A 15583-nucleotide genomic window follows, 5' to 3' on the forward strand; every position below is an offset into this window, starting at 1 on the left:
CGCCGGACCAGGTAGGCGGAGCCGAACCCCAACCCCTGCTGGATCGGGGCGCCCCTTCCCCTGCCTGCTCCCCGCGTTGCGGAGGGCTCTGGGCTAGGCCAGCAGTCCATTCACCAGGCAATTTTTATTTTCGGTTTTAACATCCCGCTCAGCGAAGCATCTGAACGCTTCTTCCTCTTTCCTCCTGCCACGGTGCTCCCCTCCCCCACGGCTGCTCCCCGCTCTCCCGTTGTCCCCGCGTCCACTGGTCGTTCCTCCCGCAGCCTCCTCCTCCTCCTTCCGCCCGGCGCTCTGACACCCTTCCCTCTTGCTGCCTGACTCTTCAGCGTGGTCCCTCTCCTCTCTCCTCCCCTCCTCCCTCTTCCCCCTCTTTTCTTCCACATCACTGACCCTTTCTTTCTGGACACCCCCCGCCCCCCCGCGCTGCTGGGGTCCACTCGGCACAGGAAAAGCGGGGGAAGGAAAGGGAAGAGCCGCATAAAGGAGGGGTGAGTCGAGGACACGGAGGCGGCCTGAGGACACGCAGGAGCCGGGTTCCAGAGCGCAGACTGACGGGTCCCGGCTGTCGGGCTGGATGGAGCTTTGGCGCGGGTTCGCCGGCTCCCCCGAAGGCGAGTGGTCGAGCCCAGGACGCCTCTTTCAGGCGGGCGGTGCTGACCCGATGCCCCAACTTCCCGGGCCTGAAGTCAGTCTCGATGGGCCGAGAGCCTCGCGGGCTGGAGGCGCGGCCTGGCCGGCCCGGCGTGTAAGAGAGGATGTGGGACTAGGCCCAGCCTTCGGAGCCTGAAAGGTGGCCCGCCTCGAAGTGGCTTCTTTCACTTGTGGCCGAGCCTACTGGCCGAGCTGCAGGAGTGGATCCGTAGCGAGACAGACGACAGGTCCTATGAATCAGACGCCAAGCCTCTCACTATCTGGAGGAGGCAAGTGAGGCTTGGATGGTGCAAGCCACCGTACTGTAACCGAGAGACCGGGTCCAGCGGCACGCAGGCTGCTTCCACTCCCCATCCCTCACCTCCGCACAGGACGTAGCCTCCTGACCCGCCGGCTGAAGTGAGACTTAGGGAGCAGGCTTAAATAGCCACTCTAAATAACATTTACAAATGCACCTCTCCCCTCTCCTGTAGGACTCCCTCAGAATTTACGGAACACCCAGGCGCCATGCTGAGGCTGCTTGCCGCTCCTCTGACAGAACGAATGCGCTTTCTGGCTCTTCACAAGGCTAGCTCCTACTCCTTCAGGTCGCTTCTCAGGTATTCCCCCCCCCCACCCCCCTCAGAGGCTCTTGCTCCAGGCACCGTATTTTTTTTTTCCCGTAAAGCACTTACCATACAGAAGTTATCATAAGTAATTGTTTACTTGTTTGTCAGTAGTTAGTATGTAAACTCCGTGGAAGGCCAGTCTTGCTCGGTCTTGCACCACACCTATGATCCCCCTCCTCCCCCCCCCAAAAAAAACCTCATAGGAGAGAGATGGACTAGTAAAAACATACAATTATAATGAGGGGATTTCATTTTATGGCAAACAGAAGAGGGGTACTTTAGGAGGTGGGGGATCAGAGAAAGCATCCTGGAGGGGAAGTGCTGCCCAGTTTCAGCACAGTATCATTTAAGGACCCTGGAGAAGTGGAAGAGAGAAGGGTTTCCTGGACCCAGGCAGAGTTACTAGCTGTGGCAGTAAACCATGGTGCGTGAGGGTGAGAAAACCTGTATTACACATTTCTTGAAATTATTAGTCAGGGTTCTCTAGAGACAAAACCAATTGTGTGTGTGTGTGTGGGCTTGTATGATTTATTTTAAGGAATTGGCTTACCCAGTTGTGGGGCTGGCAAGTCTGAAGTCTGCAAGACAAGTAGGCAGGCTGGAGACCTAGGGAGGAGTTGATGTTGCAGTTTTGAGTCAGAAGGCAGCCTGGAGACAGAATTCTTCTTCCTTGGGCAACCTCTTTTCACTTAAGGCCTTCAACTAATTGGATGAGGCCCACACAGATTATGGAGGATAATCTGCTTTATTTAAAGTCTATGGATTTAAATGTTAATTATATCTAAAAAAATACCTTTACAGCAATATCTTGACTGGTGTTTGACCAAACAATTGGGTACCACAGCCTAGCCAAGTTGACACATAAAATTAAACCTCACATTATCCTATTATGCCTGAAAGGTCTGCTGAGCCTCAGTTTCCCAACCAAGTTTAAATTCTGGGATCTGTCTGTATTGATTGGGCCTGTATAGCTTAACCTATAACCATTTCCTCTCCGCCCAAACTTGTTCTGGGGATAAGGGGAGTTACCCACTTCAGAGGAATGCCATTTGAGTAAGAGCACTGAGTAAGATTACTATACAGTAAGCTCTGTGTTCAATGAATATAAAATTTAAAACTTAAACTTAAATTCCATCTTGGTTTTCCCCTGCTACCCAACACCTGTGTTTTGTTAGTTGTGGTATGCAGGGGAATTCTATCTAATTTTAATATTAGACTAAGGAAAATACAATTATGAAGATGAATCTTTAGCAACACAACTAATTTGTGGCATTCCAAACACGTTTGGAATTCCAGATGACTTTGGCTTTGTGTTCTTCAAGAACAGTATGATCAAGAGCTGAGCAGTGTTATTTGTGCACACTTTCGCTTGTATTACTTATCCTCCCAGCGGCTCTTTGAATTTGGGATTACTACCCTATTTTACAGGTGAGAAGACTGAGGCCTAGAGGCACTCAAATCTTAGATACTTTATAGCCAGCAAGTGCCAGGGCTGGAATCATTAAGAAGGTCTTTGGACTAAAAGCCTTGTGCCCTTTCTGTTGTACTAAACAGAGTCAATAGGAAGTGAGCTATTGATGGGTCATTTTTGCAGAAAGAGGATCATTGAATGTCGGAGCTTTTCTTTGCTCTCTTCCTTTGGCCTAAAAACTGACTTGGCAGATCTGAGTTTCTGAATGGAGGAAAATTATTTTCTATTTTTTAAAATGATTTTCTATTTTCGATCAGCAAATTCATCCCACAGGCAGAGATAGGAGAGGGCATTTTACTAATACCTTGTCTGTGCCACGCCACCCAACTACCCCCTAGCCGTGATATCCTAGGACACTAGCTTTTTCCCTCAGGTATCTCTTTTTTTCTTTTTTTTAACATCTTTATTGGAGTATAATTGCTTTACAATGGTGTGTTAGTTTCTGCTTTATAACAAAATGAATCAGTTATACATATACATATGTTCCCATATCTCTTCCCTCTTGCATCTCCCTCCCTCCCACCCTCCCTCTCCCACACCCCCTCTCCCACACCTCTAGGTGGTCACAAAGCACTGAGCTGATCTCCCTGTGCTATGCGGCTGCTTCCCACTAGCTATTTTACATTTGGTAGTGTATATATGTCCATGCCACTCTCTCACTTTGTCACAGCTTACCCTTCCCCCTCCCCATATCCTCAAGTCCATTCTCTAGTAGGTCTGTGTCTTTATTCCCGTCTTACCACCTCAGGTATCGCTTGATTATCAAAATTCTGTGAGAAACTTTCCTAATATTGCACATGCTCAAACTAAAAACCCCAAAGGTATAAGGCACAAAACACTAGAAGATTTTAAAACTATTATTTGAACACATATAAAATATTAACTTATAGAATATATAAATACATAAATAAGTAAAAAAATAACCCAGTAGAAAAGTTAGCAAATAATATAATGGGCAGTTTAGAGTAGAGGATATTCAAATAGTCAAATGGTCAAAAAATTATGAAAATATATTCAGTTTTACTGGTTAGTAAAGAAATGTAACAAAAACACTGACATATACCTACAGGTGTGGCAAAAATAAAAAGAGTGATAACATTGGCAAAGTTGTCAGAAAACAATCTTCTTACATACTATTGTAACTTGGTACATTCATTTTGGAAGGCAACTTTACAGTATTTATTAAAACTGTATGTGCATATACATACCCTTTGACTCAGCAATTCCACTGAGTTTATGTATGCAAATATACACATACATAAATAGATGTATGGAAATATGTATACTGTTTATGTAGTGTGTATATACGTATGGAAAGAAATACATATTACATATGCATGTATATATGTATTACCCTTTGACTCAGCAGTTCCACTCCTATAACTCATCTAAGTATGAAAAGTATATATGCATATATACGTGTATATATATTATTGAAGATATACACATACACACATATATATACGTACATAAGTATGGAAAGATTTTTATACACACATATGTGCAGACATACATGGTATGTGTGTGTTTGTGTGAGAGAAAAAGAGAGAGATGTACCTTTAGCCTCAGCAATATCACTTCTATAAATTGCTACAGATTGCTCATACAAGGATGAAAAAAAGGTTCTTTATAGCAGCATATGTAGTAGCAAAAAAAAAAAAGAAATAATTTACATGTTTGTCAATAAGAGACTGGTTTTAAAAAATTTGGGTTTATCCATAAAATACAAAACTATGCAGCTATACAAAAAATGAAGTGCACCTTTATTTCCTAATGCAAGTTGTCAAAGATCTACTATCAAAAAAAACAAGTTGCAGAATGGTTTCCTAAATGTGTGTGTTGGGGCAGGGCTGTTTACAATTATGTGTACCTATATTTCTGGGAAGTTGATTAAAAGTTTTTAAAAATAGTGGTTACTCCTGGATAGTGAGAATGGTGGATAGGGAGGTTTCAGGAGATATTAATTCTGTTTACTTTCTGTACTGTTTGAAAGTTTACCATGAACAAGAATTTCAGAGTAACAACTATGGAAATTTTTGGCTCCAAAACTAGAGATTCTAATTTTGTAGTCCTGAAGTTGGTCAGTGAATTCAAAATTTAGAACATGAATGATTGAGAGCCAGGGTTGAGAACAACTTCCCTATATGTTGGTCTCAAATGACTGATGGGGACAGCACCATCATTGTACAGATATAATAAATACCTGGGGGTGAATGTAAAATGAAATGTCATGTAATTTTTCCCTAGAAAGGGGATGACATTAAATTCTTCTGTTCAAGGTGGGATTTAAACAGATCAAAAGGCTCCTGCAGCTCTGGAATGGATCCATATATGATATCTCTAACTGTCCAAGGCAGTCTAGACATTAGAGAGTAGTAGAGGATGACAAAATATTTTAGGCAAGTTTATAGCTTATAACTCTAAGGTGGCATATTGGGGGCAGATATAGGAGACTGTACAGGGTACTGCTGTGCCCTAGGAAAGGTGATAGAGCTTAGTACTCATAACCCACAGACAGAATGAGAAGCCATTGGATATAAATATTTCCAACATTCACCCTTCAGAAGAAAACTCTGTGTGTTGTCATAATCTGTTGACCTATCTGTGGCTTTGTGAACAGAAAAAATGTTTACTGTTTTATGTTTATATGTTATCTCTTATAAACATATTATAAAATACATAATGACACACATTGAAATTATTTACAACTTAATTTGATAAGGAAAACAAAATGCAATTATTTATACTATGAGATGAGTGAAAACTGAAGAACAATGAATAACCTTTACCTGTCTGGTTTAGGACTATACTGAAAGCCACCCAAACAGCAGACACTCATGACTGGTTCTGACTCCCACTCTTATCCACAGCTCAGTACCTATTATTTGGTCAGAAGAAAGTGGAATTCTCAGGGAGACCCAGTTTTCAGCTAAGGCAAGGGGATGAAGAAATTTGTAAAGTGAGAAGAAGGTAGAGTGGCGTTTGGTTAAAATGAAATGGAGACCCTGAGGTCACACAAGAAAGGGTTCAAAGGAAGTAGCACCAATCCTTTCATAATATAGAGTATTCCAAAGAGAAGATAGACAAATAGTTTATGCATTTTGGGAGAAGGCCAAATTTGAAAGGGAAATGAGCCATGGTTTAATTACTGTAATTGCTCTTAAAGTTTTCACTTTAACTCTGTTGTAAAACATTTTATGTGCCAGCACTGACTCTATAGATCTACTGGAGGTCTAATGTCAGGGGCTTCTGAATGAGAAGGGCATTAACAGGTGTTTGGGGTTCCTTTGTAAATTTCCAATAAAACGTAGATATCTGTGAGACAGTCTGTGTATCATCTTCATAGTTTTTTTTCCCAGAAAAATCTTTGGTTTATACTGATTTCAAACTTCAAATTATAATACAAGTCAGCCATTTCAGGAGGGCAGAGAATGAGATGAAAAGAAAGTAACAAAAGGAATAGAAGGAGGAGAGGCATCGTGGTGTTTTGTGGAAGATGGATCAGTAGTTTAACAGAATTAATCAAATAAAACCAAAACAAACTGCTTATGGTCTACACGCTGGTGGGGTTTGTGAAATATTCCCAGGCCTGAAATAATGGGAATCTGCTCATTCCCTACTGTCTTGATTTTCTATAAAACTTTTCTCAGGATCAGCTTTTACAAATGGTAGGAGTCCTTTTTGGCCTCTTGAATTCCTCACTCAGACTTTAATAGCATTCCTTCCATAAAGGAAAAAAATACTTTATAGAAATGGTAACTTGTATATATCATCCCTTTGTTAATTATGTAATACAGGAAATTTTGCTTTGAAGCCAGTGCTACTAATGAAATAATATGTAACTGGCATGGATTACATATTAAGCACAGTAATATAAATCAACATGTATTGATATTGAGGTGATACAGAGCTCTTCCCTGACCAGCTGGTTCCTACTATCACCCAGGCAACATTTAGGGACCTAAAACTTCATGGAATCCAATGGAAACAAACAAGAAAGAACGGACCTTTAGAAATGGGTCTGTAAACTCCACAGCAGCTATTTACAGAGAGTTATTCATCTTCTAATGACTTTTCTACATATTTTAGCATTCTCGTGCCTTTGCAATTTCTATTCCTTCCAATACCCCCAACATTTTTTCTTGGTTCCAACTCCTATACCAACCTCATTTAGGTCAGTATCACTTGTTATATGTTTACTTAAAAAACACTGTTTCTTTCAGAGCATTTACATTAGTTTGTAAACACCTACTTCAGCATTATTTTAATAAATTTATTGGGTCTACCTGCTTATCTCACTTAAAGAAGTGAATTCTTTTGGTGGCTATGAGTCACATGAGAGAAATGCAAAATGCAACAGAAAAAAAAATCAGAGGTAAGATGAAGTAAGAAAGAGCTTAAAATTAACATATAATTATGTTTATTAACATATAATTAACATAATAAACATATTTATTTTGCAAAGCATCTTTTCTGTGCTAGTTTCCACAAACTTGTTGGTAACTTCTCAACTAACTGGTGGAGGTGGTGCTTATGAAGATCCCCCACCCCCCAGGGCTCCAGAATTTAAAAATGCATCTCTTCTCTCTATTCCTTTATATAGCTTTTCTTGGCTCAGACAAGCAAAATGGCAAAATCATTACTAATAAAATATAAGACCCCATTGCAGTCATGTATGCAACAAACTTATAAAGCGATAAAACTTTAGTGATGGTAGGGAGCTTAGAAGTAATCTAGTCCAACTCCCATCTTTTATAGATGAGGAAATTGGGGCTAATCATGTCACATGATTTCGTAGGTCATATATTGAATTAGTTGAAGAACTAATACCAGAACCCAGGTTTTCTACCTTCCAATCAAGTCCTAATTTCTCTCTGCTTCATTCCCTCTTTCTTCCCTGGGATTATAAATAGAACAGGAGAAGATATTGAAAGTATTGTGATTCAACTCTTGTTGCTCCTTCAAGTAATTTTTAAAATTAAAATGTTCTTATTTTCTTATGTATTTCTCCCCCTTCCCATCTTTTTAAGCTTGGTAATTGAACACTGTGAAATTATGCCAACCTAAAATTTATTCTTCAAGTTTTCACAAGATAATGAAATAGTTTGTTGATAGCGAAAACTTAGTAGTCATGTCAGATTTTGGTTATGATTAGCTGCTGACATAAATACCAAAGCAGACTTCTTAGTCTGCTAAGAAGATGACTGTAGATGACACCAGCTTTTGCATTTGTTTCAGAAGGCAGTCCACAAGAGTGCTTCCAATATTATTTCTATCATTTTTGAAGATTACTAATTCTACTTGATCTTTTTTCTTTTCTTTTTTTTTGGTAGACTGGCAACATCTTGAACATTGGAAAAATTACACCCTATCATAAAAATAATCAGCCTCTGATAAAGCATAAAAGGAAAATAAGCATTTCTTTTGTTTTTTTAAAATAATTGATACTTGCAGAGGTGGTAAAAAAAAATCCCTATTCATTATTACATATTAACACACAAGTAGTTTGTTTTTAACATTTCCCATAAAGGAAGGACAATATAGAATCTCAATGTGGTTGGTCTAAGTTAAATTAGTTTTATTTATTTGCTGAAGGTCAGTTACCTAGCTTCATAAAATGAACTAATTTGGTCCTGGACACCATATTCATATTGCTTTTGTCATAATATAGAAATAAAATATCATAAAGCATTCCTACGAACACACTTTCCCAAAGCTATTTGGAGCTGTATGGATCTTGAGCTCTCTTTGAATCTATTTCATTCCTTATATCTGAAATTACTAATTTTAGCCATTAGAACACAGGAAATTTTAAATAGATTTTGCTTTCATAGTAAATCATCCTTGTTTTCTCATCCATTCACTCGGCTGAAAAAAGAAATATAAAAATGAGGTCAAATTAATACATTATTGAATTCTGAATTTATTTCACTTCCAGATCTTGCAATGAAGGTCAGGTAGTAAGATGTGTACAAACCTTGATAATATTTTAGATTTAGATACAGAAATTAACATGTATATTTTTCTGTAATTGCACAATAGAGCCAGAAGCAGGGCTCATGTACATAGAGCTATATTTGCTTGCATGTATCCTTCAAAGTGAAATCTTAAACAGATTTAACAGTACATACTTCTTGTGCTGCTGATAAAGCACATTGACCAAATCTGCCTACCAGGTGGATTTGAAATCTGAATTTACTTTTACATGTATTCATAAATTACTATTTCAGTGCAACCAGGGGGTACTTGATTTTTCAATAATGTGTGATGTTTTGGTTTTGCCAAATATATATATATATATATTATATATATATATATGGCTGTGGATCTCACAGAACCCTATAGTACCCAACCACATTTTCTTGATTTAGTTTCTCTTAATATCAGGTTGTCATCAGATTCCACAACTTCTTTAAATTAGGAATGGAATCATGTTTTAAGCCAAAATCTTGGAGTCCAATCTCAATTTTTTTACATTAAACAGTGAAATATCAGTTATTCCAATGCTGTAATGTATCAAGCAACACTGGAAATTAAATCCCCAAACAGTACACCTTTAGTTTGTTCAGCAGATATTAAGACATTCCACGAGCCATCATCATATATTTTCAACAGTTTTATATTCAATCTACTCTTTTAGCAACCCTTTGGGAAATATCCCGAGATAATTTACTGGGTAAGTGCATGGATCTTCTGAAATACATTTGTAATATTTCATAGTTTGACCCCCTGAGACAGTAGTAAAGGAAACAGAAAATTTAACAAAGAAATAAATAGGTTAAGGATCAAAGTAATCTGGGCGTTGCCACTGTGCCATAGCTTCTCGTAAAAACTGCAGTTCTTCCTCACCTCTTTCCCAAGGGCCACGAGTTACTTTGTTATTTAAAGTCTCCGTAAGTAAGACTGCTACTGAAGAACCACCCAGAAGTACAAAATATCACGAAATCTTTTCAAGTGGCAATTTACAGGGGGCTCTCTGTATCCTACCGTTTATAGATTAAACAAATCGTTACAGTTAACGGCCTACCTACAGTTGCTCTCGCTACAATCCCCGACTTCAGTCTGTGCGCGGACTCTGCTGGAACGCCGCAAGAATCTCGCCTTGATTTAACAACAGCAAACGAGCGCCCCTCTCGGAGAGCTGTTCAGAACCACCTTGCCCTGGGGACTTTAGAATAAGCGGGCAAGTTCGAGGTGGCTTCCGGGTCCTCTCTTCCCCGTCACTATCCGGTGGAGCTGGGCGCGAGTCCCCAAGGCTTCCAGTATGGAGCGTTTTGCACGTGACCTGCTCTGCTCCGTGCAGCTTGTAAAGAGCGAGCCCACGACGACCGTCATCATTGCTTGGTCCTCCGTCTTCAGCTTTGCCCTCATATCCCCAGGGCCTAACGCCTGAAGTGGGGGCTTACAGGGGGGTTCCTTCTAGGTCAGTGGGGCGAACGTTATCACCTGCCTCGCACCCGAATGCCAGTCACCGCCGCCTCCCACTCCGCCCCACCATCTTTTGTGTGAAGATTCGCAGCACTTGGGTTCCTTCGCGGATTTCTTCACGTGCCTCTTTTCGCCAGAAAACCCTGAAAAATAAACCTGGGAATTCCACATTCGGCTCCTAAATCTCGCTGGAAATCCATTTGCCCCACCTCTCTGCGTTTCACTTCACGGTGAGTGTCGAGGGCTCCACCCAGAGAAAAAAAGAGAAAGAAAATTTCTTCCCGGTCTGCCCCTCCTTCCCTGCGGGGAATCAGGTCGCCCAGGAAGACTTCCGCCGCTCCACGTTTGCAGACCTCATTGAACTAAGTTGGGGTGGGGAACTGGAGAGAAAAGAAAAGTCGTTTGAAGCGGCTGTGTGCACGCGCCATCAGTCTCCCTCGGCCGCGCGCAGGTAGCGAGCAACGTCGCGGTGGCCCCGCTCCTCAGCCAGGTCCACGGGCAGGCGGCCCCAGGCGTCGCGCACGTCCAGCCGCGCCCCGGCTCGGTGCAGCGCCACCAGCGTGTCCAGGAAGCCCTCCCGGGCGGCGTCGTGCACGGGTCGGGTGAGGGTGGCGGGGTCCGCGCAGTTGGGGTCCGCACCGTGGAGCAGCAGCAGCTCGGCCACGCGGGCGCTGCCCATCATCATGACCTGCCGGAGAGAGCAGAGCGGTCAGGACTGGGGTGGGGGCAGGTAGAGTCTTCTCAAAGAAATACCTATTCATGATCCAGAGGCTCTTACAAGCCTCAGGAGTCTAGTTAAGCTTCATTTGCTGACGCAATGCCATCCCCCCCCCCCCCCCGCCCCGGCCCCAGCCCCAGCCCCAGCCCCAGCCCCAATTATACTCTACTCAGCCCTAATTAGTTCCATTTTATTCTCCAAACGTGGGAAGACAAGAAAGAGCTGATGATAAACTGCTTATCGCCGTTGTGGGAGATTTCTTTAAAATTTCCATTGAAACAGGGGAGTCTATTTTGTTAAATGATTTATGGGTGGAGTTAAAAGACTTTTAAAGTCTTAAATTATTTTCCTTTTTCTTCCCTCTACCCCAGCCATAATCCCAGTCTAAAAAATTTACTAGGCAGTCAGCTGATATATTTATTTTAGAAGTTAAGAGCAGTGCTTTAGGAGAGAAAATAAGAAACAACTAAGTCTAAAACAAGGTTTACTTTGTTTAGTTCTTGCAGTAAATCCCCTGTGGAAGGCGTTTGCTTTTCACTGTTGTATATGTCTCTGCTTATAAAGGGAATACAGTCCCACAATTGGAGCCAAAATTGGAGATAGAAGGGAACAAGTAAAGTCATGCATAGTTTTATAAGATGATGAAAACAAATTATTTGTTTTTAATGAATGGTTCACCACTTTTAATATTTAACATTATAGATAAAGGCTAAAGTTTAGAGGATAATATATTGGAGGTAATGTAAAATAAACACTATATTTACATTGTACAGGATTTTATAATGTTGAATAGTAAACATTTCGCTATCTAAAAAAGAGCTTGGATCTTAGCAGTCACATCAGAGCAATGCATAATTTAGAAAAAGGATGTTTTGGAGCAGTAATCCTATAGTATCCATTTGTGTACATGTACATTATGCAAGTATTTACTTTCTTATTTTAACAATAAAACAATTTTTTTAATGTTTATCCATTCAAGTTTCCAATTTCCTTTATTTTATTTTTTTAAACATCTTTATTGGAGTATAATTGCTTTACAATGGTGTGTTAGTTTCTGCTTTATAACAAAGTGAATCAGCTATACATATACATATATCCCCATATCTCCTCCCTCTTGCATCTCCCTCCCACCCTCCCTATCCCACCCCTCCAGGTGGTCACAAAGCACCAAAGCGCTGAGCTGATCTCCCTGTGCTATGTGGCTGCTTCCCACTAGCTATCTATTTTACATTTGGTAGTGTATATATGTCCATGCCACTCTCTCACTTCGTCCCAGCTTCCCCTTCCCCCTCCCCGTGTCCTCAAGTCCATTCTCTACATCTGTGTCTTTATTCCTGTCCTGCCCCTAGGTTCTTCAGAACCATTTTTTTTTTAGATTCCATATATAATAAAATAATTTTTGATAATTAAATATACAAAATGTTGTTATATGTTCTTGTGAGTTTATGTTTTAAAATGTACCACGGAATCAAAAGATAGTATGCAAAATTTTTTTGTTTCATGGATATTAAAAACATCTATTTCCTCCCTTAGAAACCATGATATGATTTCTATTAGTGATGTAAAGGGCATTTCATACATAGAGAAGAGGGGGAAAAGTGGTTCTTAATATCTCAGAATGTGGTGAATTAAAAACGACAAACCTCTTTCTACAATGAATATAATTTGAAGTCTTTAAGAGCTACTTTACATATTGTTGCTGCTTTAAACAATCCGTCATTTCTTCCAATATTTTCTATGAATTCAAAATGAATGAATACATATTTTCTTTAAAATCTACACAATTAATAAGATTCCTTAATAACGGCTTGGTTCTGGAAGGTGATTGTGAGGTGAATACGAAATATGACCATAATAGTCAACAGTAAAACACAAAACATTACCTTAGATTTTAAAGAAATTAAAAAATATATTTAGCACTAAAGTGGGATTAATAGTTAAACATATTGAATAAATGAATTTTAACAATGAAGAGGCTAATTATTTATGAAGACCCTTTGCCATTTAACAAAGCTGCAGCAATGCTTATGTAATCCAAGCATTCAGTATAACTAAACAAAAATATATAGAAGCACATTTTTTTCTTATGTAACACTCAAGAGACACTGCTAACATAAAAAGAATTAAGTATTGTAGTTGAGGAATCCTGTCTTTTTTCTTTGTATTCAATTCGTCTGTATGAGGAAAGAATACAAAATTTCACATCACAGCTTAAAGATTCAGGGCGATTTTTTTTTCACGTGCTGTGATTTTGTATGATTCCTTAAATTCAATCCAAATTGTGTACCTTGCAGTTTAATTATCTCTATCGTTGAAAGTTGACCGCTGTTTGTTGAAAGACAAACAGATAAGACAAAACAGTTCTCCTTCCCAAATAACCTCTTTTTCCCCTTTCCTCTCCAGTTGAACCTATCCCTTGCATCTCTTATGAAATGGGAGAGGGGATATTGGTCTTTTTTCCCTCATTAAAAAGAAAACCAAACAAGTAGTGGGGTTTCCAATACCTTTCTTTAGAGTTTTTTGTGGGTGAAAACCTGCTTTACAACTGAGCTCAATACTCCAGCAAGAGAGACAAAGGTCTAAGTCGGTGGAGATCTCAGTCCCCAGCCGCTTCCCACGGAGGCCGCGGCGCCGTGTTTGTGCGCCCCCTGCCGGCGAGGCCCGGGGCCCCCAGCTACCTGGATCGGGCTCCTCCCGAAGCGGTTGAGTCTGTTGGGATCCGCACCGGCTTCAAGGAGCTGCCGCACGGCCTCCACTTGCCCCCGCGCCGCGGCGTTGGAAAGGCCCTCATCACCGCCGCCACCACTGAGCATGCCCTTGTCTTCCTCGCTCACTTCGCAGCCCCCAGGCGCAAAGTGTCCCGGATAATCCACCGCTGGCCGTGAGCTTCGCAACACGCCCCACCCCCCCTTCCCACCTCGCCCTAGCGGGCTCTCCCCACTAGGAAAGAGCTCAGTTCAGCTTCAGTCCCCTTTCGCCGTCCTTCTGTGGCTTGGAGGGTCCGTCCAATGGCCGAAAGGCCCGTAGTTAAGCCGGGCTTTTCCCGGATGGCTCCTAGGAAAAGGCCCCTCGCGCAGCCGCAACGTCGCGCGAATCCACTCTGGCCGCAGAGTGCGCGCGCGTTGCAGCGTCCTCACCGCCGAGCTACACTCTGGCGGAATGGAGAGCCGGCAGGGACTGAGTTCGTTTCCAGCTGGGCAGTCGGGCTGGGTGCTTCCCACCTCCTTAGGCTCCGCCCCCTGTCCGTTCGGGCATGTCCCACTGTGCTGGTTTGGAGGCCTGGCAGGCAGCTGATGTTACAGCCGCGAGGCTAGGGGCCAGGAAGAGCAGCCCAGAAGGTGCCCGGCCGCACGCGCCAGACACCGCAGAGCGGAGCCCGCTGCGCAACTCGCTGCGGGGTGTCCAGCAATCCTAGGCTACGTTTTTTGGAAAGGTCGAATCAGTGCACTCAGCCCTTAATCACCTCCCTCCAGCAGGCGGAGCAGAGGATTTCTATTCCTTCCGTCCGGGCCAGCTGGTTTCCCTAGGAGAAGTTAGTCGCTCCCTGTGTGATCGAAAGGCTGAGAGAAAGACATTTAAAATAACCTCGTCTCTCTTAAGATGTCTTAAAGTGACAGCTCTGCACCTGTCATGCTGGTTAAATTCATCCCCAGGCGGTACTTGAACTTCACTAGCTTCACGTCTTGCATCAACCTTAGCAATTTGTGTGTGTGTGTGTGTGGGGGGGTATCTTCCTACTTGAATGAGCCAAAAATCAGTCTAAGTGAAAAATCCTGACAATCCTGCTTTGAATGTGCTTTTTATTCTTTTCATCTTTGAATTATGGATACAATCCTAAAACAAAACAAAACAAGAAAAACGAAAAGACATCTCTCACACACAGCTAGTTTGAGATTGAGAGTTATAGCTTGGTACCTCACTTAAAAATATAAATATATATTTTAAGAATCTGAGATCCCAGTTTCATGATATTTGAACAGTCTATTTTTGTTTGCACTCTTACCTATTTAAACCCACCTCAGCAAGTATTTGATTTCCATTTATCATGGGTAATAAAGGAAATTATGCAGTAATAATGAAACATAATAAAACAGGGATGTGGTTCTGGACCTGTCATTAAACAGGCTGAACCTGTAATTAAACCCACTTCTGAAGATTTAAAGGCCAAGTGCTTTGCTTTTCTTCCTAATCTTCCTAAGTGAGTTTGTATTAACATATGCGTTGCTTTTAAGGTTAAAAAAAATTACAGGTGGTGCTCTGCTGAAATAGGAAGAGAACCACAAGTTATGTATCTGTTGCCTGAAAACTTTGGTGAGGAGCTACATGAGAATGCTCCTAACATTTAACAGCTCTTATCTATAACATCATTTTTGGTTTAGAGTGCTGAGAAACACAATCTTAAAGGGAGGGCAATTGCTTGCTTACTCACAAATGAGAGACTCCACATGTTTCTTTTAGCATATCTTAGCTTGGATTCCCCTCCTCCCAATCCACTGTAGAATAAAGAAGAGCTCTTTACAGACAGGGTACGGGGTGGCATGGAAGTGGTGGTTATGGCTAAAGATTTGCTGACTGAGCCTCAACAGAGTTGAAATTAACCTGGATGGGGAAGGGAAGGGGGCAGCATTAATAACAATTTTTCTCTCTCTCACCACACCACATTTCTTAGTTTTCAGGTTCTTAATTCCTCTACCTTTCACTCTTTTT

General features: G+C 41.5%; 1 protein-coding gene across 1 annotated transcript in view; it reads right to left on the bottom strand.

Moving 5' to 3' along the window:
• Positions 1-10585: 10585 nt before the first annotated feature.
• Positions 10586-15583, bottom strand: part of LOC133097342 (cyclin-dependent kinase 4 inhibitor B) — a 126454-nt gene continuing 121456 nt past the window's right edge. The window contains exons 2-4 of the mRNA XM_061199212.1: positions 14014-14186; positions 13555-13816; positions 10586-10846 (exon numbers count right to left, since the gene is read on the bottom strand). Coding sequence (XP_061055195.1) covers positions 10586-10846; positions 13555-13816; positions 14014-14186 — 696 coding nt within the window. The remainder of the gene's footprint in view (positions 10847-13554; positions 13817-14013; positions 14187-15583) is intronic.

This window comes from Eubalaena glacialis, chromosome 9 (genome assembly GCF_028564815.1).
Source record: "Eubalaena glacialis isolate mEubGla1 chromosome 9, mEubGla1.1.hap2.+ XY, whole genome shotgun sequence".
Lineage (NCBI taxonomy): Eukaryota > Metazoa > Chordata > Mammalia > Artiodactyla > Balaenidae > Eubalaena > Eubalaena glacialis.